General features: G+C 44.6%; 1 protein-coding gene across 2 annotated transcripts in view; it reads left to right on the top strand.

Moving 5' to 3' along the window:
• The first annotated feature begins 23481 nt into the window (after positions 1–23481).
• The window catches only part of kcnip3a (Kv channel interacting protein 3a, calsenilin), a 13077-nt gene continuing 8897 nt past the window's right edge, over positions 23482–27661 (top strand). The window contains exon 1 of one of the 2 annotated variants that reach the window (XM_039002743.1): positions 23482–23539. In XM_039002743.1, the coding sequence (XP_038858671.1) occupies positions 23482–23539 (58 nt within the window). Of the gene's footprint in view, positions 23540–26694; positions 26807–27661 lie in introns of those variants that run through there. The other variant, XM_039002734.1, reaches the window with a different exon arrangement.

Raw genomic sequence — 27661 nt, 5'->3', positions numbered from 1 at the left:
GATTATGGAACATGCAAACGGCATAGCCCATAAAACGGTTAGAGTTCGAGAGAGCACACCGCGCATCGTCCTCCTCGCGCCCCCTCTCTCACTCTCACTCTCTCTGACTCTCCCTCCCTCCTTCCATCTCTCTCTGTGCAGTGAGATTCCTGGGGACATCACAGCGCGAGGCAAGTCTGCTTTGAGGAGAGCGCAAGGACAGATTAACCCTTCATATCGGAGAGCAAGCCTACTTCACATCAGACAACATGCAGGTAAACAAACTCAACTTCATTCATTCTATTAACGTGGTCATGGTTGTTTTACATTGTAGCCTACCATTGCTTCTGAAATTGCGCGTCAATCCAAAACTGCATGTTTCACACCTTATAGGGGCAATCCGCAATAAAAAACTGAGGGATGGGGCTATAGAAAGAGCTATGGATGCAAGGACTGACCATTCATGATATAAAAAGTATCGTTTTTGAGGCTATACAGTGACGTTTACATTTACTTTGTTTCCAAACATTGGAGTAAAACAACCTTATATTTGGGGTTCTGTTGTGGTATGACAGTTGAACTAAGCTCATGAGGCATTTATAAATTACATTCTTCAAGAATCAATGGGCACATATCATTAATTTATTTACTGTAAGTCCAAAAAGGAATGTAGCTACTGCAGATTTCCCATTTAATAATTGAGAGGAGAAATTGCTGTAAATCATAGTAGCCTAAACAAATAGACAACTTGTTGTGTGTTTGCTTCCGTCCTTCCATCCACATGTCCTTCAGCAGCACATTTCTCCTATTTGAGCCAAAGCAGAGAAGTTAAGTAATTAGCCTGCTGGTAATTCTACAGTGCTGTCTGTCTTCTTGGGCTGGGGCGCACGCTTTTAGCGCGTACGGCACAGGGACCTCATTCTCGGCTGCTTCCAGTGAGGTGTCACAGAGAATCATGTCTTCCACAGCGAATGTGCTGTCTCTCGCTTTCTCTCTCTCTTTCTCTCTCTCTCGTGCTCTCTGTGTGTCTGTGTGTGTCTGTGTCTGTGGGTGTATGTGTGTGTGTTTGTGTTTGTGTGTGAGTGTGTGTCTTCCAATTTTTGGTGACTAGGACCCTATAGTCCCTCCACCTGGGTCTATTGTGATGATTCATGTGTGAGCGTGACTATAAATCTTTAAATAGTCTGGTTTATAGAGGACTGTATTACCCTGTGTGTGAGAGTATGTGTTACTGTTTTTTATGTTACTGTTTGAATCACAGTTTCACTTAATCCAGAAAGAATTCCTGGGAATTGGGGAATCTGTGGGGTGATTGTGGAGTGGACAGACTTCACACACACACACACACACACACACACACACACACACACACACACACACACACACACACACACACACACACACACACACACACACACACACACACACACACACATGGATCTATTTACCTGATTAATTGATTGATCTATAGATTTACACATTACCATTCACAGTCAGTAGGTAGCCTATAGTAGTTCGCCATAGAAACTGACAAGGTCTCTAGGAGGTGGGCTGACCACCCCTGAGCTAAGTTGACCCATCACTAAATAGTTTGACCCACAAACACTGAAAAGCACAGGATAGGGAGAAAGGCTCGCTGAACACTGCTGACTTTCATCCTTCTCCCTAATCGGACTGGTTCAGACCTAGAACACCAGATGAGTCGTGTACACGGCCAAACAAGGTTAAAAAACAGTCTGGCAGAAAAGAAAACTGGGTCAAATGAACGTGCCTCTGTCTGTCAGTGATGATTGGTCCAGTACAGGGCTATTCAACTCTTCCCCTACGAGGTCCGGAGCCTGCTGCTTTTCTGTTCTACCTGATAATGAATTGCACCCACCTGGTGTCCCAGGTATAAATCTGTCCCAGATTAGAGGGGAACAATGAAAAAACGCAGTGGAAATGGCTTCGAGGTCCAGAGCTCGAATTTGAGGGGTCTGGTAAGATTGGATCCTAAGTAGACATGGATTTAGTGTATTTGCCACAAGTACACTACTTGTCACAAGTACACTACATTCCTCAAGCCTTACAATAGGGGGTGACAGTACAGAGATGTGTGTATGTTTGTGCATGCGTGCATTTGTGCGCTTGTTATGTGCATGTGGCGACTTGTGATTTGAGTCATCATCGTGTGTTGATGCTAACTAGCTTGGCGTGGAAGATTGAGACAGGGTTGGCTCTGGGCTCAGAGAAACCTTTCCTCACTCCCTCCCTCTCTCTCTATTTCTCTCTTTCTCCCTCTCTCACTCTCACTCACTCTTTCTCTCTCTTTCACTCTCTGGGTCATTCCATAAAATTTGTGCTTTTTGCATCCCTTTGATATTTTAAGTAGAAATTGTGCACCAATATTGAATTTGAAAAGACTGTTATATCAAATGAAGTGCCCTCTAATATAGACCACATGGAAAATTCAATCAACCCGATTTTCTATGTGAATAAATACTTGCTAAAGTGCCCAAATTCTGCATTTTGACATGCCCCTCCGTGCACCCTCTGTTACTTCGAGGAAGATTTTCATCCACTTTAACCTCAACATTTCTCCAAGTTTTCACCATCATTGTAAAACCTTCGTAATGTTGTTGCTGTGACAACGTTATTTCTGAAGATGATTATTTCTCTCATGTGATTAGTGATTGATTTACGTCAGTTACTCGCATTTTAATATGGTGAAACTATTCCTTTTCAAATATTTATTTAAAAAGAAACATTGAACATACAATAGTGAAATCGTAGTATAAAAGCTGGTGAGCTGGATCTACTCTTTTTGGTAATTTGCTGGTGTTTTGTGGTGGAAAACTGAGCGAGTCGAGCATAACATGCCAACTCTGTTAACCATAGATACACAGGCTAGAAATGTTTTTGCAATTTACATTTTGTTCTGAAGCTTGCATTCAAATGCCACGCCTTGTTTGATTTGATTTGAACATTTTATAACACATAGAGAAGCCGCACCAGGCAACCAATACATGTACCAAAATTGCCAAAGATTATACACACAAAAAGTCTAAGACTTGTTTTTCTTGTGGTCCTCTATTGGTAGGCAAGTGGCTGCAGGGCAATCATACACAATGTCCACATATTTAGATTTACACAAAAAAGCTAACACAATAAGCTTCCATTGCCCCTGCCACAACAGGATTTATGGCTGATTTAAGGTGAACTTGTTTCTCCCTCACTCCCTCTCTCTCTCTGTCCTTCTCCCTCACTCCCTCTATCTCTGCAGGCATGGCTGACATTGATGAGCTGTTGACATTTTGAAGTTTATGTAAACAATAATGTGATATTTACATGTGTACAGTATTTACATAGATCGTTCTGAGTATTGAAGTAAGAGCGTTCGTCTAGTGCTGTAATTCAGGGGGACTTATTCAAGACAGACCTTATTCATCTTTCATCTTTTTTATTCAAGAACTATCTGTCTGTCTGTCTGTATCCCTGTCTCCCTCCCTCTGTCCATTCTTACCTGTTCTCTGTTATAATCAGGTCTATACCAGGGCTGACCAACCAAAGATCTAGAGCCCAGGTTCCAGCTCTTTACTACACTAATTGTGATCTAAGTTGAAGACTATGTTTAGGTCATTATCTGAGTCAGGTATTAGTGCTGGGCTGGAACAAAGGTGTGCACACACTGTAGGCTTTACACACTGCTACCTGTACAGTAAGAGCAGAATTAGATTACACTCCCAGTCAGCATCACATGGCTTTACACGTACAAGTTCACTTCAAAGCACAGACATTTTCCGCAGCTCTGTCAGTCCTCATCACTCAAAGCATTCACTCACTCACTCACTCACACACACACACACACACACACACACACACACACACACACACACACACACACACACACACACACACACACACACACACACACACACACACACACACACACACACACACACACACACACACACCTGCAGGTGCATGCAAATACACCTGTTCAATCGGTCCTTAGAGAGACAGACAGAGGCTCCTTAATAATTGGGGTGTCTTGTAACCACATCCCCTAGAGAGGCACACACAGCACTGTGGTACTGAGTGACTGGAGCTACATAGGGAGAGATTTACAGTAGCTACATTTTTTCATGTGGCCTCTGGTTTTCACCAGAGGAAATAAAACATCATTAGAGTAGTACTAAAGATTACACAGAAATTAGAATCAGCGCTCAAAATGGATAGAAAGACTATCGTTTATACAGTACACAAAGGATGTGGGGCGGCAGGTAGCCTAGGGGACAGAGCATTCGACTAGTAACCGAAAGGTTGCAAGATCGAATCCCCGAGCTGACAAGGTAAAAATCTGTCATTGTGCCCCTGAACAAGGCAGTTAACCCACTGTTCCTAGGACATCATTGAAAATATGAATTTGTTCTTAACTGACTTGCCTAGAAAAATAAAAAATAAATAAATTAAATGTTGATGGAAAAGTTTCCATTCTTGATTTCTTTACAGGTTGAGCTCACATTGATCAACATCCGCCCAGCACCCTGCCCTGAACCTTACTCACTGTTCTAGTCGGCTACCACCCAGTACTCTACCCTGCACCTTAGAGACTGCTGCCCTATGTACAGTTGAGGTCGGAAGTTTACATACAACTTAGCCAAATACATTTAAACTCAGTCTTTCACAATTCCTGACTTTTAATCCTAGTAAAAATTCCCAGTCTTAGGTCAGTTAGGATCACCACTTTATTTTAAGAATGTGAACTGTCAGAATAATAGTAGTTATAATTATTTATTTAAGCTTTTATTTCTTCAGCTTTTATTTCTTTCATCACATTCCCAGTGGGTCAGAAGTTTACATACACTCAATTAGTATTTGGTAGCATTGCCTTTAAAATTGTTTAACTTGGGTCAAACGTTTCGGGTAGCCTTCCACAAGCTTCCCACAATAAGTTGGGTGAATTTTGGCCCATTCCTTCTGACAGAGCTAGTGTAACTGAGTCAGGTTTGTAGGCCTCCTTGCTCGCATACGCTTTTTCAGTTCTGCCCACACATTTTCTATGGGATTGAGGTCAGGACTTTGTGATGGCCACTCCAATACCTTGACTTTATTGTCCTTAAGCCATTTTGCCACAACTTTGGAAGTATGCTTGGGGTCATTGTCCATTTGGAAGACCCATTTGCGACCAAGCTTTAACTTCCTGACTGATGTCTTGAGACGTTGCTTCAATATATCCACATAATTTCCCATCCTCATGATGCCATCTATTTTGTGAAGTGCACCAGTGCCTCCTGCAGCAAAGCACCCCCACAACATGATGCTGCCACCCCCGTGCTTCATGGTTGGGATGGTGTTTTTTGGCTTGCAAGCCTCCCCCTTTTTCCTCCAAACATAACGTTGGTCATTATGGTCAAACAGTTATATTTTTGTTTCATCAGACCAGATGACATGTGCAGTTGCAAACCGTAGTCTGGCTTTTTTATGGCGGTTTTGGAGCAGTGGCTTCTTCCTTGCTGAGCAGTGTTTCAGGTTATGTCGATATAAGACTCGTTTTACTGTGGATATAGATACTTTTGTACCTGTTTCCTCCAGCACCTTCACAGGTTCCTTTGCTGTTGTTCTGGGATTGATTTACACTTTTCGCACCAAAGTACGTTAATCTCTAGGAGACAGAACGCGTCTCCTTCATGAGCGGTATGACGGCTGCGTGGTCCCATGGTGTTTATACTTGCGTACTATTGTTTGTACAGATGAACGTGGTACCTTCAGTGTTTGGAAATTGCTCCCAAGGATGAACCAGACTTGTGGAGGTCTAAAAAAAAAAATTGTTTGAAGGTAGGCCTTGAAATACATCCACAGGTACACCTCCAATTGACTCAAATTATGTCAATTAGCCAATCCGAAGCTTCTAAAGCCATGACATCATTTTCTGGAATTTTCCAAGCTGTTTAATGGCACAGTCAACTAAGTGTATGTGAACTTCTGACCCACTGGAATTGTGATACTGTGAATTAATAGTGAAATAATCTGTCTGTAAACAATTGTTGGAAAAATGACTTGTGTCATGCACAAAGTAGATGTCCTAACCGACTTGCCAAAACTATAGTTTGTTAAAAAGAAATATGTGGAGTGGTTGAAAAACGAGTTTTAATGACACCAACCTAAGTGTATGTAAACTTCCGACTTCAACGGTACAGAGTCATTGTTTCACTTTATATGTACAATATATACTGTATTCTACTCATAGCTCATTCTACTCATAGCTCATTTTATTTTTCTGTGTATGCGACCAACCAACTTTGATTTGATTACTGTTATGTCAGTACACACACACACGTGTGCACGCACGCACATGCACGGACAAACACACGCAAACACAAATGCACACACAAACCAGCCCTACACTCAAGTCCATATGAATCCGCCACCCTCCCACACACCCCCGCTCTATGACAACCATGCATTTTCTCACAGATAGAGAGGTAGTCTTTGGACTCACACTTTTTCCCCCCCTATCTCTTTTCCTAAATCCTTCTTTCTTTCTTTTCACAGGTCTCTCTCGATCCCCCTCTCTCTCATTCTAGTAGCCATGTTACCCAGTGTAACACGGATCCTTTAATGCAGACCACTGTCACACACACACACACACACACACACACACACACACACACACACACACACAGACACACACACACACACACACACACACAGACAGACAGACAGACAGACAGACAGACAGACAGACAGACAGACAGACAGACAGACAGACAGACAGACAGACAGACAGACAGACAGACAGACAGACAGACAGACAGACAGACAGACAGACAGACAGACAGACAGACAGACAGACAGACAGACAGACAGACAGACAGACAGACACACAGACAGACAGACAGACAGACACACACAGAAAAGCAGGAAAGACAGAGAGAGAGAGAGAGAGAGTAGGAGGACAGGAGAGAGAAGACTAGCGAAGTGATTGACTGATAAATAAATTGGGAGCAATGTGGAGATGGAGAGAAAGAGTAGGAGGACAGGAGAGAGAAGACTGGCGAAGTGATTGACTGATAAATAGATAAATAAATTGGGAGCAATGAAGACATGGAGAGGGAGAGAGGGAGAGAGGGGGAGAGAGAGAGAGAGAGAGAGAGGTCTAATGAGAGAAATGGGAGATTCTGGTGTATGTGTGCATTAACGGCAAAACATGAAAATGTGGCACTGACTCACCCATCGATTGCTATTTCAGTATTGCCTCGATGAAGAGTTCACTGTTTGACTCGCTGGGTTATCCATGTGTGACATGCACATGCAATTACAAGCCTGGCTTGAGATAGCGGCAGGTGCAGGAGCAATATCCACCTTCATAACATGGATGAAGCCTGAGTTGGAATGTAAAGCTAACTGAAGCTGGCTAGAGTAGTTTCATTTGGTGTCATAATATAAACCTCTGGTGTCTTAGCCAGGTCTGAATCAGTCCCCATAAGGTGGGAAGGATGAAAACCAGTAGTGTTGAGAAACTGTAGGCCTACACTACAGTCTTTAAAACATGAGTAATACATACTGGGGGAGGAGAAGAGGACAGGAAGAGAGGAGAGAGGAGTAGAGGGGTGACAACAGCAGAGGAGGAAGAGAGAGGCAAACACACTCACAAACATGTAGAAAGAGGGACAGAGAGAGGGTGAAGAGAGCAAGAGAGAGAGAGCGAGAGAGAGAGCGAGAGAGAGAGAGAGAGAGAGAGACCATATCTCACCAGGGTGGCCATGCAGGATGTTAATCAAACATGACTTATTCATGGAATCACCCGTCTGTGACGCTACAGTCGAGGACTCCTCGTCTCTTCTCTCCTCCGCTCCCCCTCTTCTCCTCTCCTCTGTTCCTCTCCTTGCTTTGCTTCTCTCCTCTACTCCCTCTCTTCATCTCTATCTTCTGTCCTCTTCTCCTCACTCCCCCTTCTCTCCTCCGCTCCTCTCCTCCGCTCCCCTCTGCTCCCCCCCTCATCCCTCTCTTCTGTCGTCTGCTCCTCACTCCCCCTTCTCTCCTGTCCTCCGCTCCTCACTCTCCTCTCCTTCATTAGTGATGGGTCTATAATATCTCAGCATCTCTCATTCAGTACATCACCACATGAGGAAAAAGGCTATGTTAAACTTAAGGGTTAGATTTAAGGTTAGGGTTACAATTAGGGTTAAGATTAAAATTAGGGTTAGGGTAAAAGCCAATTAATGCTTGATCCAAAAATGTGGTCGGAGGCTCCGTATGGAGGGTGTGACGCAATCGCGGAGCCTCCAGAGGCATGCAGAGGCCAAATTGAGCTCCGTACTGCGTTGCCGTGCGCCTGCCAAACGTAAATGCTGCGCGGCCAATGCAGATGTTGGATTGACCATGCAGAGCCTTTAAGGGGTTAGAGGTTAGGTTTAGGGTTAGGGTTAGGGTTAGGAGTTACGTTTAGGGTTAGGGTTAGGGTTAGGAGTTACGTTTAGGGTTAGGGTTAGGGGTTAGGGAAAATATTTTGAATTAAAATACATTTTAGGTCCCCACGAGGATATAAGAACTAAATATGTGTGTCTGTGTCTGTGTGTGTGCAGGCACGTGTGAGCCAACTCTTGTGTGCCTGTAAGCCTACATTTTTTCTATTTGTGTGTGTTGTGAAGGGCGGGATACCACTGTCTGTGCCCCTTATGTATATTTGATTTCCCAATTCCCATAAATTCTTTCTGGATTATGTGAAACTGTGATTCGAGGAGTATGTGGTGATGTCAGAGCGACCCATTGACCCCCAGTGCTTTCCCAGGCCAAAGTCATTTGGAGAGTTAAGAGAAAACAAGATAAGGAAATCCTGGCTGATACCACTCTGTGTGTGTGTGTGTGTGTGTGTGTGTGTGTGTGTGTGTGTGTGTGTGTGTGTGTGTGTGTGTGTGTGTGTGTGTGTGTGTGTGTGTGTGTGTGTGTGTGTGTGTGTGTGTGTGTGTGTGTGTGTGAGTGTACATTTCTGTATTTATATGTGAGATATTGTTTTTCAACAGGAAAAGTACAAATAAAAAAATCGATGTATCTATGTGACACACACACATACACACACACACACACACACACACACACACACACACACACACACACACACACACACACACACACACACACACACACACACACACACACACACAGTCTTGTACAGCTAACCTTGTGGGGACATACAATTCAGTCCCATTCAAAATCCTATTTTCCCTAACCCCTAACCCTAAACCTAACCCTAATCCTAACCTGTATTCTTACCCTAACCCTAACCCTAACCTTAACCCTAACCCTAACCCTAACCCTAACCCTAACCCTAACCCTAACCCAAATACCTAAACTTTATCCTAACCCTAAACCTAACCCTAGCTCCTAACCCTAACCCTACAACTAACCCTAGCTCCTAACCTTAATATTTAACTTAATTCTAACCCTAACACTAATTCTAACCTTAACCCTAAACCCCCTAGAAATAGCATTTGACCTTGTGGGGACTAACAAAATGTCCCCAGCTGGTCAACTTTTTGTTCGTTTACTATTCTTGTAGGGACTTCTGGTCCCCACAAGAATAGTTAAACACGTCCACACACACACACACACACACACACACACACACACACACACACACACACACACACACACACACACACACACACACGCACAGGCACCACACACACACACACACACACACACACAGGCACCACACACACACTCTCTCCCACCTTATCTACCTCCATCTCTCTGTAAAATGCACAAAAATAGAAAATTCCTTTTATATATACTACATCTCTCCTTTGTCTCTCTCTTTGCCTCCACCCCTCTTCTTTCCATCCCTTTTTATCTTCCTCATCCCTCCATCATTCTCTCCCTTTCTCCCATATCCCTCTATCTCTATCTCTAGCCCAACACTACCTCCTCTCTCTCATCCCTCTCTTCCCCCTACTTCCCCCTCTCTCCTCTATCCTTCCTTTGCTCTCCTGCTTAGATAGCTCGGTATTCATTAAGATAAACCAAGAACAAACCCGTCCTTGTTTTCACAACATCCTCCCTCTCTCTTCTCTCTCTTTTTTCTCTCTCTCTCTGTATAAAGAGTGAGATGAACTTGTGTGGTCAGACTCCCCCATGATCTCACAGCCGTTTACATTCCTCCACTGTGTGTGTTTTCTTCTCCCGCCATACCTCGCTTCCATCCCACACGGCAGAGACCAAACAGAGCTCCCGTGTCTTCTCTCGTCATCTCCTTCCCTCTCTCTCCCAAGGGGACCTAGCCAATCACGTGTGTGTGTGTGTGTGTGTGTGTGTGTGTGTGTGTGTGTGTGTGTGTGTGTGTGTGTGTGTGTGTGTGTGTGTGTGCGTGTGCGTGTGTGTGCGTGTGTGCGGCTGCGAGGGACGAGACAGATGGCTGATCAATGGAGACATTTTATAAGAGTTTAGGGAAATGAGCTGCATCTTATCAGATCCCTCATCCATCCATACTGACATTCGCATTGCCCTTGGACCACTCAATCACTTTGTTGAAACATCCTTATGTAAAGAGACAATGACGTTCTGCTATGCTTTAGGATTAGCGGTTAGCGGTGGAAACACACATAAACCCTAGGACCAATGTTCCCTCTAATCTGCGGGGGTGCGCTGGTGAGCAGCTCCCCCAGGACTGCCACCCAGAGGAAATATCAGTCCGCGCAGAAAAGCATGAGATTGAACTTCACTCAACTTTCTCGAGTTTTCCCCTTTAGTTAATGCCATCAACGTTTCCCTTTACTGTGGGAATTGTGATTGAATCAATGCAATATTAACCACTTTCAATGCAACATACCGAAACAAAATGAACTATGCAAGAGATTTTGTTGTAGGCAGAACGCATCAGAGTAGGATTCTACTGCATTGACACACATGACTCAGCCCATACTTTACAAAGATCAGTGCGGCATAAGCAATCAGAGCTGCAGTAGGCCTATATGCAAATAGATCATTGCCATATATAGCGCATTCGGAAAATTATCAGACTCTTCCACAGTTTGTTATGTTACAGCCTTATTCTAAAATTGATTAAATCGATTTTTTCTCATGAATCTACACCCAATACCCCATAATGACAAAGCCAAAACAGGTTTTTAGAAATGTTAGCAAATTTAAAAAACAGAAATATCTTATTTACATAAGTATTCAGAACCTTTGCTATGAGACTCGAAATTGAGCTCAGGTACATCCTGTTTCTAAACTGACCTCCATCATTCTTAAATGGAAGAAGTTTGGAACCACCAAGACTCTTCCTAGAGCTGTCCGCCCGGCCAAACTTAGCAATCGGGGGAGAAGGGCCTTGGTCAGGGAGGTGACCAAGAACCCGATGGTCACTCTGACAGAGCTCCAGAGTTCCTCTTTGAAGATGGGAGAACCTTCCAGAAGGACAGCACTCCACCAATCAGGCCTTTATGATAGAGTGGCAAGACGGAAGCAGCTCCTCAGTAAAAGCCACATGAGAGCCTTCGTTTGGAGTTTGCCAAAAGGCACCTAAAGGACTCAGACCATGAGAAACAAGATTCTGTTTTGGTGAAACCAAGATTGAACTCTTCGGTCTGAATGCCAAGCCTCATGTCTGGAGGAAACCTGGCACCATCTCTATGGTGAAGCATGCTGTGGGGATGTTTTTCAGTGGCAGGGACTGGGAGACTGGTCAGGATCGAGGGAAAGATTAATGGAGCAAAGTACACAGAGATTCCTTGATCAAAACCTGCACCAGAGCGCTCAGGACATCAGACTGGGGCGAAGGTTCACTTTCCAACAAAACAATGCCCCTAAGCACACAGCCAAGACAACGCAGGAGTGGCTTCGGGACACGTCTCTGAATGTCCTTGAGTGGCCCAGCCAGTACCCGGACTTGAACCCCATCAAGCATCTCTGGAAAGACCTGAAAATAGCTTTGGAGCAACGCTCCCCATCTAACCTGACAGAGCTTGAGAGGATCTGTAGAGAAGAATGGGAGAAACTCCCCATATACAGGTGTGCCAAGCTTGTAGCGTCATACCCAAGAAGACTCTAGGCTGTAATCACTGACAAAGGTGCTTCAACAAAGTACTGAGTAAAGAGTCTGAATACTTATGTAAATGTGATATTTCAGTTTTTTTATTATTTATAAATTCGATAAAATTTCTTAAAACATAATTTTGCTTTGTCCTTATGGGATATTGTGTGTAGATTGATGAGGGGGGGGGAAATAATTGTATCCTTTTTAGAATAAGGCTGTAACATCACAAAATGTGGAAAAGGTTAAGGGGTCTGAATACGCTGTATGGATCTGTGCAATTCACTTTGAACTGGACATGTGTTAACAGCATGAGTGGTCGTCAGTAGACGCGCTTGTTTTGAGATCAAAGTGAGAGCTGCTTGTAGCCACGTGTGCACATTTGTACATATCCTTTGCTAGTTAGTGAGTTATTAGCCCAGTTACAGATCATTTGTAGTCCGCAATGGGGGAGTGATTGATTCCTTCAAGAGCACAAAACGTGTACATTTCTAGACATCTTTGAAAGCAAGTCGGCTAAAGAGCTTTTGTATGTCTTAAAGGGGCATTGTTGTGTTTTGAGAGTCTTGAATAAGCTAAGTATCCAATAGGCAGAGGGTAGCATTATTTGTCTGATTCTCTGTAGTAATGGTATGGGAATTATAATGAAAGTCTCAGGCCTACATTGAACACCACACTTTGGCTTCTACTGTAGGCTGAATGATAGAACAGATATTTCCATGTTAAAATGTTATGGGATGCATTTTCTCTTGTTTGTTTCTCATCAATTGTTTTTGATGGTAGGCCACTCTGGTAGGCCTACATTATGATCAAATAGCCACAGTAGCCTACTTGACCACTGTCTGAAACTGTAACTCACAGCGGGTACAGCCTCAAGTGTTCACAGTAAACAAGCACTGGAAGTTGCACAGAAGTTTCACAACATTCAAGTTTGCGCTCAGCAGATCAAAGAGTTTAGAGGAAACATTGCCTTGGACCTCTTACTCTCGCCCCCTTCGTTGTTCTCGTTCCCCCCATCCTTCTGTCCCTCCCCTCATCTGTCTGTTCTCATGTTGAATCTTTCACTAGAGTGTGATACAATGACCCTCTCCATCCATCCATCACTCCCTCCCTCCCTCCCTCCCTCCCTCCCTCCCTCCCTCCCTCCCTCACTCACTCACTCACTCACTCACTCACTCACTCACTCACTCACTCACTCACTCACTCACTCACACACTCACTCACACACTCACTCACACACTCTAACACACACACACACACACACACACACACACACACACACACACACACACACACACACACACACACACACACACACACACACACACACACACACACACACACACACACACACACACACACTCCATTCATCTTCATCCATCTCTCCTTCGCCCCATAGCTTTTTATAGTCCTGTAAGGACTTTACAGACAGAAATTTGTCATCTTGCTTTCATCACTTTATTCACTTCTACATGTCCATTTATCTCGGATGTTAGACCAGCCCTCAGTTCTTAGAGCTGGCATGTGACGGATTATCTTAATTAATAAGCACTTCATTGATGAATGATTAATGATTAATGATTATTAATGATGAGCCATACAAATCAAATCAAACTTTATTTGTCACCTGCGCCGAATACAACATAACGTGAAATGCTAACTTACAAGTCCTTAACCAACAGTGCAGTTCAAGAAAGAGTTAAGAAAATATTTACCAGATAAACAAAAGTAAAAAATAATTAAAAAAGTAACACAATAAAAGAACAATAACGAGGCTATATTACAGGGGGTACCGGTACCGAGTCAATGTGCGGGGGTACAGGTTAGTTGAGGTAATTTGTTCATGTAGGTAGGGGTGAAGGGACTATGCATTGATAATGAACAGTGAGGGTCAATGTAAATAGTCCGGGTGGCCATTTTATTAATTGTTCAGCAGTCTTATGGCTTGGGGGTAGAAGCTGTTAAGGAGCCTTTTGGTCCTAGACTTGGCGCTCCGGTACCGCTTGCCGTGCGGTAGCAGAGAGAACAGTATATGACTTGGGTGACTGGAGTTTGACAATTGTCAATCATGGCTACCGCCGTGAGTGCTACGGACAGTAATCATTTAGGCAGGTTGCCTTCGCTTCCTTGGGCACAGGGACTATGGTTGTCTGCTTGAAACATGTTGGTATTACAGACTCGGTCAGGGAGAGGTTGAAAATGTCAGTGAAGACACTTGCCAGTTGGTCTGTGCATGCTTTGAGTACACGTCCTGGTAATCCATCTGGCCCCGTGGCTTTGTGAATGTTGACCTGTTTAAAGGTCTTGCTCACATCGGCTACCGAGAGCGCTATCACATAGTCGTCCAGAAAAGCTGGTGCTCTCCATGCATGCTTCAGTGTTGCTTGCCTCGAAGCAAGCAAAAAAGCATTTAGCTCATCTGGTAGGCTCACATCACTGGGCAGCTCACAGCCGGGTTTCCCTTTGTAGTCCGTAATAGTTTTCAAGCCCTGCCACATTCGACAAGCGTCAGAGCCGGTGTAGTGGGATTCAATCTTAATCCTGTATTGACGCTTTGCCTGTTTGATGGTTCATCTGAGAGCATAGCGGGATTTCTTATAAGCATCCGGATTAGTGTCCCGCTCCTTGAAAGCAGTTGCTCTAGCCTTTAGATTGATGTGGATGTTGCCTGTAATCCATGGCTTCTGGTTGGGATGTGTACGTACTGTCACTGTGGGGACAACGTCATCGATGCACTTATTGATGAAGCAGATGACTGATGTGGTGTACTCCTCAATGCCATTGGATGAATCCCAGAACATATTCCAGTCTGTGCTAGTAAAACAGTCCTGTAGCGTAGCATCTGCGTCATCTGACCACTTTCGTATTGAGCGAGTCACTGGTACTTCCTGCTTTAGTTTTTGCTTTTAAGCAGGAATCAGGAGGATATCATTATGGTCAGATTTGCCAAATGGAGTGCGAGAAAGAGCTTTGTAAGCGTCTCTGTGTGTGGAGTAAAGGTGGTCTAGAGTTTTTTTTCCTCTGGTTGCACATGTGACATGCTGGTAGAAATGAGGTGAAACGTATTTACGTTTGCCAGCATTAAAGTCCCTGGCCACTAGGAGCGCCTCTTCTGGATGAGCATTTTCTTGTTTGCTTATGGCCTTATACAGTTGGTTGAGTGCGGTCTTAGTGCCAGCATCGGGTTTGTGGTGTTAAATAGATGGCTACAAATAATATAGAATAATACAGTAGTATTGATAACAGTCTATCAGTTACTGAGCTCAGAGATGGAGCATGGCATTTAAGTAGCACTGAATGGTCTCTGATGAGTCATTCACATGTGGACAGCTCAGCTTTAGAACACCTTATTCATTTAATCGACTACTCATCTTGATTAGCTGAATCAGGTGTGTTAGTGCTGGGCTGGAACTAAAGCCTGCACACCCTGTATCTCTCCTCTCTACACAGAGCCTACATTGCTTCATTGATCCATTGAGCCTCTCTGTGATTGCACATGTCAATCATAAATGGTCTGCAGTAGTAATCATTTACTGTCTGTCTCCCTATGTGGTCTTCTTTCCCTCTCTCTTGCTCTCTCTCTCTCTTGCTCTCTCTCTCTCTCTCTCTCTTGCTCTCTCTCTCTCTCTCTCTCTCTCTCTCTCTCTCTCTCTCTCTCTCTCTCTCTCTCTTGCTCTCTCTCTCTCTCTCTTTTTCTCTCTCTCTCTCTCTCTCTCTTGCTCTCTCTCTAGAAGGATGGTAAGGTGGTGGATGGCAGTCTGTTGGGGGATGCCAACGGGGTAGAGCCTGGTCCAGGAAGAGTGAAGGAGTCTGGGAAATGGCAGAAGCCCCAGTTCACACACAAAGCCCTGATGAACTGTTGTCTGATCAAATGGATCATCACCAGCAGGACAACACCAGACAAAGGTGAGGAGGGAGAGGGTGGGGGCGGGCTGGAATGTGAGGGGGGGGGGGGGAGTGGGGAAAGGTGGAGAGAGGGGTAAGGGACAGAGACAGAAGGGAGAGAGGGGGTGGAGAGAAAGGGGGAGAACTGTGTAGTCAAATGTTTAAACTCTAATTAACTGGATTGGAATTGATTCATGAATCGACTGGCCTGACCTCTCCTGGTCCCTTTGGTTGAGCCGACACATTCAGTACCAGGAACATTTACCACGGGGTCAGAGTTCACACACACACTGTATTTGATTAATCAAAGGCCTTTCTTTTGCTCATTATTTTGGAGCTCTTAGTTACACTTCAATGGCTAAGCTTGTATAGACCAGGGTTTCCCAAACTGGGTCCTGGGGCCCGCCCCTCCTGGGTGTATGTTTTGGTTTTTAACTTAGCACCACACAGCTGATTCAAATTACCAACTCATCATCAAGCTTGGATTATTTGAATGAGCTGTGTAGTGCTAGGGCAAAAAACAAACCGTGCACACAGAGGGTGCCACAGGACCCAGTTTGGGAAACCCTGGTATAGACTGGTAACAGCTAAAACGGTTATTAAAAACATCAACTGGTTGCGTACCTCTCCCTCTCCCTCTGCATGTCTCTAAATGTACAGCATTCACATCATACTGTTCCACCAGACGTCTGTTCCTTGAGTGTGTCTCCTCAGAAGTTTACTGTAATGGCTCTTCACCGCCACCTTGTGGTGTAAAATGGGAAATGTACATTTAAATATTTACTTTAATGCATGATACTGTTGCTCGGGTGTGAGGCATGAGGAACATTGACCTCACTCTGTGTATTCTGTATTCTGTTCTTAATAATGTAACAGCACCGCATGGATCTAAAGCTATAGAGTTATTCTAGTACGTAACAATGGATCATGTATCAAAAGCTGATGTTTCATGGATGTTATTCTAGCAGGTCAGTGAAAGGTGATAAGGAAGAGAGAATCACATCTATATATCCGATAGATTCTGTTCCTGTGGTCACAGTCACAGTGTTCTGTGTCCGCAGCATGAACATCAGATAGAGGGAGAGAGAAAGAGAGAGAGAAAGCGAGAGAAAAAGACACAGAGAGAGAGAGAGAGCAAGAGAGAAATGGGAGGGAGAGGGGCGAGAGAAAGACATGGCGAGGGGGAGGTAGAGTGAGATAGAGAGGGTGCATGGGAAGAGAAAGTGCGATAGAGAGGGGGGATAGAGTGGGGCGATAGAGAGGGGGATAGATAGGGGGGATAGAGAGGGGGGATAGATAGGGGGGATAGAGAGGGGCGATAGAGAGGGGCGATAGAGAGGGGGGATAGATAGGGGGGATAGAGAGGGGGGATAGATAGGGGGGATAGAGAGGGGCGATAGAGAGGGGCGATAGAGAGGGGCGATAGAGAGGGGGGATAGGCTTTGGTCCATTTGCTACTGTGAGTCCCTCTAATCTGCTGGATACACAGAAGCCTATTGCATGTAACAAACCGTTATATCACCTGTAGCATGGTCAAGCAAGTTAATGTTTTCAACAGGTTACTAAACAACTACTGATTTAGAACCACAGAGTTACCGCAAGTCAGCACAAAGACAACAGGAGCACTGCCTGCCCTATTCTAGCACCACTTCAGCTTAAACATTTAAACATAATCAGATCAACAAGGCAATATATGCTTAAGTTTAATATACTGAAAACAAACTGAAAGATATATAAAGCAAATTGTCCAATGTTGCTAAATATCATGTGGCTGTCCATGGTACTAATTTATGTATGTGTGTGTGTGTGTGTGTGTGTGTGTGTGTGTGTGTGTGTGTGTGTGTGTGTGTGTGTGTGTGTGTGTGTGTGTGTGTGTGTGTGATTTCTCCAGTGAGATTCAGCTACTTGCAAATTTACGGAAAATTATAAAAACACAAGAGAGAGACAAAAGATAAATAATTGTATTCTTATTCATTTTTTTATTGTTAAAATATTTGGGGAAGCCTGGCTTCCCTTGGCATCCATAAATACACGCCACTGGGACACACAGTCACTGGGACACACAGTCACTGGGACACACAGTCACTGGGACTCACAAAGCCAGTCAAGAAAGCGTCACAACAGCCTCACTCTCTCTCTCTCTAAATTCATTATGTTTTGTTGACCTTTCAGTCACTGAGAAATCCTTCCTCCCTGTCCACCTCTCCTGGCCTCCTTCTCCCCCTCTCCTCCTTCCTCTCACATTATGCCCCTTTAATCTCTGACCCTCCCCCAATACCTCTCATATTGCACTCATTCATATATCCCTCTCTCTATCATCATTGCTCACTTTCCACAAATCCCTATTTTTTCCCCTGAACTCTGCCTCTCCACATTTTACTTCCACAGTTCTTTGTCAGCATACAGCTTAAACTTTTACTCACCACTCTACATCATCCTGTACCTCAGCCTCTACCTCAACCTTTCCCTCTCTTTCTTTTTTTCTCACTTTCCTTGATCATTTTTCTCTTAATGGATCTACTTTACGAGTCCCTATAATCAGACTCCACACATGTTCATTTAAATTTTACCTCAATTTACCTTTATATTAATGTTATTCAAATGCTCCTCCTTGCTCTCTGAGACCAGAATGAGCTGCATTCAACAGCAGTACTGGGGGCCTCCCGAGTGGATCAGTGGTCTGAGGCACTGCATTACAGTGCTAGCTGTACCGCTAGAGATTCTGGGTTCGAGTCCATGCTCTGTCGCAGCCGGCCGCGACCGGGAGACCCATTGGGCAGCGCACAATTGGCCCAGCATCTTCCGGGTTAGAGGAGGGTTTGGCCGGCAGGGATGTCCTTGTCCCATCGCGTACTAGTGACTCCTGTGGCGGGCCGGGCGCAGTGCACGCTGACACGGTCACCAGGTGTATGGTGTTTCCTCCGACACATTGGTACAACTGACTTCCGGGTTAAGTGGGCATTGTGTCAAGAAGCAGTTCGGCTTGGTTGGGTTGTGTTTTGGAGGACGCACGGCTCTCGACCGTCACCTCTCCTGATTTGGAGCTGTTGACCTCCATCTTCCTGGTTACCTCGTTCCTTCCTGGTTACCTTAGTGAGGACGAAGATTAAGAAGGAGGTGAATAACTTCCTACGCTGCTTCTGTGGCTTCCTCACCGGATCACCCACTCCAGGTACTCTAGGTGGTCTCTTCCTCTGTGTGTCTCTCCAACATAGTGCCAGGCTCTTCTAGGCCAGTGACCTATACGTGTGGGAGACTAGATAGCATGATGTTATTAAGTTACAGCATGGGTCAGAACAGAGCAGAGCAGGTCAGTGGGGTGCTTAATCCATTATAGGGGGTCATTGGGTGGAACGCTCATTCTGGTCTTTCCTCCCGTCTGTTTTGTGGTCGATCTTGCTCTCGGCAGGTTGTTAGTATTAGCAACACTATATTGCCACTCTTCAGTTAGTGGGTGTTTTTGTTGTTTTTAAGACTGGTACAAACACCAAGACAAATACATGTCAGCGTTTTTGTAATGGCATTAACGTTTTTTCAGTGTTCTCCCTGACTTCTGGTTATGACTCGGCTTGTCAGTCATTCTGTCTGTCTGTCTGTCTGTCTGTCTGTCTGTCTGTCTGTCTGTCTGTCTGTCTGTCTGTCTGTCTGTCTGTCTGTCTGTCTGTCTGTCTGTCTGTCTGTCTTTTGACCTACAATTAATTAGATGTATGCCTGTCCTTCCGTTGTGCCATTGATTAGATGTAAACCTATCCCCCCATCCTCTTCTGTCCTCCTCTGTCCTTCTGTCCAACAGCATCCATCCACTCTCTCGGCCACTGCTGAGTCAGCAAGCTCATGTACTTCTCTTTCTCTCCTTTTTCGGACCTTCTCTGCTCCCATGCTGTCTTTCTCTTTCTCCGTCCTTTGTTATGTAGCCTAGGGGTGTCTGGGGAAAGCATTTTTTAGTGTATGGCAGTGTTTGCTCCCCCTTCTCGTTCTTAACTCCAAAGGCCAGAGAAGAGATAGCTAATAGTTAAAAAATGGGGCTGCTATGACTGTTACTATACTGTTAGGATGTTATTTTGAAAACAGACCTCTCTCTCTCTCTCCCCTCCTCCCTTTCTCTCTTTACTCAGTATGTCCCTTTGAAAGTTGGCTAATGCCGTTCACAGTCTAAATCCCCATAATTCACAATTCCATGCAGTTTAAATAGGGGCGTAATACCCTACAGATCTGTTACCTAAAGCACATTCTGACTCAAAATAACCCGGACAGATGGAGTTAGAGAAAAAAGGAGACAATGGAAAAAGAAAAGGTGGAGAAATAGAGATAGAGATGGGTGATGATGGAATGACAGGGGGGTGATAAATATGACTTATTTTAATTTATCAACATGAGAGAAAAAGATGAGAGAGAAGAAATGTGGGCAGATGAGACCCAGGGTGAGAGGGAAAGAGAGGGGGAGGGAATATTTCAAAGGGAGAGAAATTAGCTTTGTGGTTAAAAAGTATTATTTAATTGCCTAGCTGTCTCTAAACCTGCAGGGCTGAGGTGAAGTATGAATCAGTGATTGGCATCTGTATCAGAGGGATTGGTATGAGTTAAGATTAATTGTGTGTAGATATGATTGTCCTTGTTCGATAGAGCTATTGGACTTCTTTCAGCGATGTTCCTATTGGCGGATTCATTGCCAAATATACAAGCAGACACAGTCTCTGAAAGACTACAACTTGTCTTGGGCAGTGCTTCGTGCTCTGGCCCACCTCCCTCCCCCAAAGCGGGCTTTATTTAAAAGGAGTCGGACACTAACAACAATCCTTTGACCCCCTAGTATGCATAGTAGCCCGGAGGGAGGAGTAGGTGTCAGTGGATGCAGTAAGCAGGTGGGTGTTTGGTATTGCAAAGTGGGATCAGTTTCAGGAGCTGAGTGAAAGGCTGGTCATGGCTCACATCAACACCATCATCCCGGAAACGCTACACCCACTCCAATTCGCATACCGCCCCAACAGATCCACAGATGATGCAATCTCAATTGCACTCCACACTGCCCTTTCCCACCTGGACAAAAGGCACACCTATGTGAGAATGTTGTTCATTGACTACAGCTCAGCGTTCAACACCATAGTGCTCATCACTAAACTAAGGACCCTGGGACTAAACACCTCCCTCTGCAACTGGATCCTGGACTTCCTGACGGGCCGCCCCCAGGTGGTAAGGGTAGGTAACAACATATCCACCATGCTGATCCTCAATCGGGAACCGGAGCGCCAAGTCTAGATCCAAGAGGCTTCTAAACAGCTTCTAACCCCAAGCCATAAGACTCCTGAGCATCTAATCAAATGGCTACCCAGACTATTTGCATTGCCCCCCCTCATCCCTCTTCTACGCTGCTGCTGCACTCTGTTATTATCTATGCATAGTCACGAATAACTCTACCTACATGTACATAAGTAATCACTCCTCTCAATGGCGCCCTTTCCTTGAGAGCAAAATAATTCACCTCTCTTGTCCCCATTTGTTTTTAACATGGAGCACCTGCTCCCTCTGACCATCAGAAACACAAACAATTATCACCAGACCACTTCTGGTTACCTTCACCGATTCCACAGCACCCGGGGTGTTTTCACCCACCCCGAAAACACAAATGGGCCAAAAGGCAAGGGTCCACTTTTTTCAAAAACATCACTCCTACTGTCACAGCCTCTCTGCTGCTGTGTGTTGGTCACCATTATTCAAGTTTGTGGGCACGCCCCCTCTACCTGGCGGGCGATATCAGGATTCTCTATGAATGCCAGAATGTGTGGTTTACTATGAGCAGACGAATACATCTCAAGTTGGCATTTTAGTCATTTACGAAGCAGACGCTCTTTTCCAGAGGGATTTACAGTAGTGAGTGCATACATTTGAATTATTTTTTCATTCTGGTCCCCCGTGGGAATCGAACCCTCAATCCTGGCGCTGCTCTACCAACTGAGCACCACAGGAATACACAGGGAATAGACATTTCCCGATTCTACCAGTAAAATGAAAATGTGTTGGTTCTGGCTTGTGGTTTGGATAATTGTGATGTTTATGATAAAAACGCAATGTTGTTAGTATAGTAATAACTATATGCTGTCGCAGAGCCAGGGTGAAACTCCCCTTCAACTTGACCTGCTATAATTCTAGCTGCATCCCAGTAGACAGTGGCTTGACGTTGGCGTTCCAGACCGTTATTTTGGAATTAATTAATTAAATAACATATCTAAAAAACATATTGCGTTGCCTCTAGTGGAAAAACTAGTAACATATGTGTAATCGAATGGGTTTCTTTTGTTTTCCATTTGGGTTCCTGTTTTGAATCGATGATATTTTTGTGGCACTGAGACACTGAACAGGAACATAGGACTGACCAACCACGTGACACATTGTAGATCTACACATGTTACATGATCGTGACTGTTTCTGGAGAACAGCTGAGTAACACTTCATGTGATTCTTTAAATAGGCTGAACTCTCATTGGATCCATCCTCCCATGTTTCATCTCTCATTGACTGACAATGAGGACTGAAGATATCAGATCAAAAACCTGTCAGCATTACTGTATACCAGAGCCGTATTTAGGTAAACGTGTTGCCGCCCTCTAGTGGGTATTGTAAATCGTTACACAGCTTGGATTTTGTCCTTAGCATGGTTATATGACCAATTCTGTACTTTGTGTGGTTACGTAGTTAAGACCCAACTTTTACAACAGTTTGTACAGTTCCTCAGGTACACATGTTACAGGTAGTATATTTAAAGTATTTCACATGTGATCATGGAACAAGATAGGAGAGCGGGAAGGGGAGTTGAGGGGTACTTAAATATGAGGAATGTGGACAGAGTGAGAGAAACAGACAGAGAGAAGAAGAGAAGAAGAGAAGAAGAGAAGAAGAGAAACAGACAGAGAGAAGAAGAGAAGAAAGTGGTGGAAGTGTGTGATGTTTCATGTGAAAGGTCAGGCTCTTTAGAATGTCCTGTTTGATCTCTCTCTCTCTCTCTCTCTCTCTCTCTCTCTCTCTCTCTCTCTCTCTCTCTCTCTCTTTCTCTCTCTCTCTCTCTCTCTCGCTCTCTCTCTCTCTCTCTCTCTCTCTCTCTCTCTCTCTCTCTCTCTCTCTCTCTCTCTCTCTCTCTCTCTCGCTCTCTCTCTCTCTCTCTCTCTCTCTCTCTCTCTGTCCCTCTCTCTTCATCTGTCTGACTCAAGCCCAGTGTCACAAACTCCAAACAGACTGGGAAATGTGACACACAGACACACCGTCTGCCCTCTCCACACAGTTTTCAGCATCAGTTGATCTATTGGGCTGTAGTTTGATATGACGGGTAGGTAGAATAGTTATTATCTGAGAGTTCGCTTTTTTTTATTACTTTATTTACTGAGTGGATCACTTTGCGTGTGTCTCATTGAAGTGTTAAGTTGTGACTAGTGTTTCTCCAATCGTAGTTGTCTCTTCTCGTTGGAATCTTGCATCGATTCTTCGAGTGTCATCTCATTGGAGTCTCTAGTTTGGCATTTGTGGCATCTCTATTCAGAGCTGAAGTCTCGCCTCGTCTCGTCTAGTTTATTCTCTGGTCACCTTGTGCTGTCTGGTCTCGCCTGGTTGCTATGGGTGCTGTGATGGCAGCTCTCTCCCTGGAGGCCAGGAGGCGACTGTCTCGCCCCAGCTGTCTGTCTGACTGTCACCATAGTGCTGCACGCTACCACCGCTCAGGTAGGCTCTCACCCCACTCTCTACTACTCTTCTCTCTGGCTTTCACCTTACTCTCGACCTCTCTACTGTGGCTTTTTCTCTCTGTGCTCTTTATTTCTATACTCATGTTCTCTGTCCGACTGTCACCATAGTGCTGCTAGATACCACTGCTCAGGTATTGTACACCATCACATGTACCATCTCTCTCTTTCCACTCCCTCCCTCTCTTTCCTCAGTAAGTCCTGTTCTGAATATGGCTCTACGGTGTTTAAAAGCAGTATTTAGACGTGTCCATATTGGTGTGTATCTTGTCTGTTTGTGTGTTGGACTCTGTCACTCTGTTACAGTAGGACTGTTTTCACCAGCCAGATACGAACAGCATGGGTCAATCCTCAGGCTATCTATGGCTCAGCTGTCCAGAATGATGATCCACTCACTGACCAGATGCCAGACATTGAGCTCTTTCCTGTCTGTCTGCTCTGAAGCAAACTGTATGTTTTTTGTGTTGAACAAATTAGATAATAAGCTGATCTTTGCAGTGATGCTGGCTGGGATGACCACTCTGTGGAACCAAATCACTGTGGGTATTGAGTGACTGGAGCGACATACTGTAGGGAGAGATTTACAGTAGCTAAGTGTTTTCATGAGGGTAAAGTTTCCAACTTGTATTCATAGACAGACAGACAGACAGACAGACATACACGCACACATTTAGGGTTACAGGTTATATGTCTATCTAATTGCCAAGCAGGGTTCCCTAACATGTCAGAGTAGTGGTGATTGTAGTGTATAGATATAAGGATATGGAGTGGTATAGTTAGTGCTGTGGAGTTAGGAGCAGAGGACAGGGGAGAGGCTCAGCACAGGTTCATTGATCTCTCTCACTCTGGCCTCTCGCTGTCTCCCAGCCATCTGCATCAATGCATTAGCGAGCGCTCACACACACACACACACACACACACACACACACACACACACACACACACACACACACACACACACACACACACACACACACACACACACACACACACACACACACACACACACACACACACACACGTCTCCATCGCCATCTTACTCAAAGCATTAGCAAGTCCACACTCATCAACTACTGTATATTATCCTCAGTTATCCACCACCTATCCACAGATATGTCTCGCACAAGTGCAAAAACAGATATGTCTCACACACACATACAGAAACATCTCATTTTATTGTCTTCTGAACACAGCCCTTGTCTAGCACTTGATGTGTCAGTGTGTGTGTGTGTGTGTGTGTGTGTGTGTGTGTGTGTGTGTGTGTGTGTGTGTGTGTGTGTGTGTGTGTGTGTGTGTGTGTGTGTGTGTGTGTGTGTGTGTGTGTGTGTGTGTTTGATCCTCCTACCGGGCCCTCTGTCTCAGTCTGGAAATGTGACCACCCCTGGTCCCCAAGCACTACATCTGAAAAGAGAAGATGAGAGGGGGAAGGTGGTCAGAAAGAGAAGAGAGGGAGAGAGAGAGATAGAAAGGGAGAGAGATAGATAGAGAGAGAGAATAAAATAGGAAACAAAATGAGATACTGTGCCTGTGGTTAGAAAGCGTGAAGGAATAAATGTGGGGGATGGAGGTCGGCTGGAAAGAGAGAGGTGAGACGGATGAGATGAACAGAGGGAGGAGAGGAGGGGCGATATGGACAGAAAGAGAGGAGGTTTGGAGTGGATGGAGAGAGTCACTGTAGCTTCATCATCTGTGGTTTCTTACGGGACAGAGGGGAAAGAGAGAGACGAAAGGAGGGTGGGGGGGAGAGAGAGAGAGAGAGCGCAGAAGAGGAGAGAAGGGAAGGCAACTGGCGGTAAGGGATGGGCGGTGCTTGCTGGTAGCTCTTCAGTCCATCGGACACCTCTCAGCCCTACACAGACCCAATCCTCCGGAACCCTATGTGGTCACTACCTGGAATAAACTGGACTGAAAATACTGGACCAGACTGGGCGTGTGAACCGCATTAGCGTGAATCACATCAAACCTGGCGTGAACCCAACCAGATCTGGACCAGATTCGATTGGACTGGACTGGACCAAGTGTTACTGAGAGAAAGAGGAAGGAATGGTCGAGAAATAAGTGCAAAGATTGTTCGTAATGTCTTAGAAAGTGGTGTTTGGTGAATTATCAGAGACTAGAGTTCTGATATTTAACTAGTCTATTGATCTGTCAATTATAGTATTGATTATATTGTGGATTGATTGATTATCTGATTGATTTACACATACTGTATACTATGACAAGATCTAAAATAAGGAAGGAAGGAAAGGCACCCGGTATTGTGTTTCATTCACAGAGAGGGACTATTTTAAGTTCAGACATTCTGTTTCTTTATGTTGTGGATGTTCTTCTATTTCTGTTTATATCGTGGGAAAGATGAGATGATCACAGTGAGGTGTAGGATTTCACTCTCACCACTTCTACACACCTTCCTGACTCAGCAAGTTAGTCATCTGATTCACTTCAACGATTCACAGTTTTAAAACACATCATGAACCGGATATCACAGAACATCGATTGGAATTCTCTGTAATTCCTGAAGGTGATTTTATCCAGAGATTACTCAGTCATTCAGTCCCCCAAAATGACGGCTGTAAGATGATGGACGTTTACTATTTGGACTGTGAAGGTGTACAGCGATGCTCTATCAATGGCTATCTGTCGGGATTTTTGAGAACAACTGTGGAGGAATGACAGCAAAGTTCACTTTAGACCGTTCCTCACCACCAAAATAAGTGGCCTTGGACTCAACCTCTATTTTCCCACAGGTCAGATCTAAAGAGAGCGTTTTTTCCCCATGTCTACCCACTTTTTAAAATATTCTCCATTCCATAATCTTTGACATTTTCCATCCATTTTTTTGTCCATTCTTTCATGCTGCCCAGCTCGTTATGTTAGCACCAGCTGATAAGCTTAGCCAAGCCTCCAAGTACCTAGCCTACCCGACTGACTGGCGGATAGCCTAGCATCTGTTGTTCAACCACAGCGACTATCACTATCATTAACCTTGCACCCGCTGGAGTCTCCCCCCTCCCCCGCCTTCCCCGGCACCAGGCCTCTGTGTGTGGGCTTGCCCTCAGCGGGCTCCCCCTGCCGTCTCTCCCAGCCATGGGGTTTCAGATCCAGGGCATGGAGCTGTTTGCCATTGGTGTGGTCATGATCATGTTTGTGGCCGTGCTCAAGGGCTTTGGCATCCTGGAGCCCATGTCCTCCTTTGAAGGTAAGGGCCCTGAGGAAGCTCCAGTAGGCTAGAAATCCAATGAAATGGCTGGGAAGCAAAAATGCTGGTGGTCTGTATCTTTTTATTCCATGTTCACTAATGGGGACATGGCATTTAGCTCGATGTTTCAGCTAAGGCAGGGCATTAACTTTCTGCTATCTGCTATCTGAGGTTGGGTGTTCAAACTGTATCTTGTATTTGGGAGGCAAAGTGGATATGTGGTACCAGGGGGGTTACACAGTAGATATGCTGGGATCATATCTGGTATCTGGGTAACTAGTATCTGGGATAGGGCATTTGGTGTTTGATATTTTGGCATTTGATATATTCTAAGATAGTATAGAAAGAAAGTTGCACACTCTATATATGTTCCCAACAATTGAATTAGTCAACTTAACCAAAGCTAAAGCTGCCATCTTCTGAGGCTGGGGTAGGGCAGTGTGTATCTTGCAATTGCGCATTCTGAGATAGGGGATTGTGGTACCTATTAGGAAATATCTCTCAAGAGAAAATTGTTTTAGCGGGCATTAAAGTCAAGTTTACTGTAGAGAATAACATCATTCAGATTCTATAAAGTTCCCTGAATAATATATAGTTATAGGCCAAAGGCCAGACAAAGTGTTCTGTAGCCACTGTGCCAAATCAATTACAATAGAAAGCCTCCAACCCCACATTCAAGTGCTTCAGTTTAGACTTATCACAGACATCATAAGCATTAGAGAGTAGTATAATTCCATGTGTGCCTTTTATCTTATTATCTATGGATCAGGTAAATTATGTAGTATTTGACACATGTATTGCTCCTGTGGATAGACTCAAGCCATGGTGGCGATGGTGACTCATGTTGATCAGGTA

The sequence above is a fragment of the Salvelinus namaycush genome, chromosome 1 (assembly GCF_016432855.1).
Source record: "Salvelinus namaycush isolate Seneca chromosome 1, SaNama_1.0, whole genome shotgun sequence".
NCBI classification, from domain to species: Eukaryota; Metazoa; Chordata; class Actinopteri; order Salmoniformes; family Salmonidae; genus Salvelinus; species Salvelinus namaycush.
Note: the sequence above shows the minus strand (reverse complement) of the source record. Positions and strands in the feature narration are given on the sequence as shown.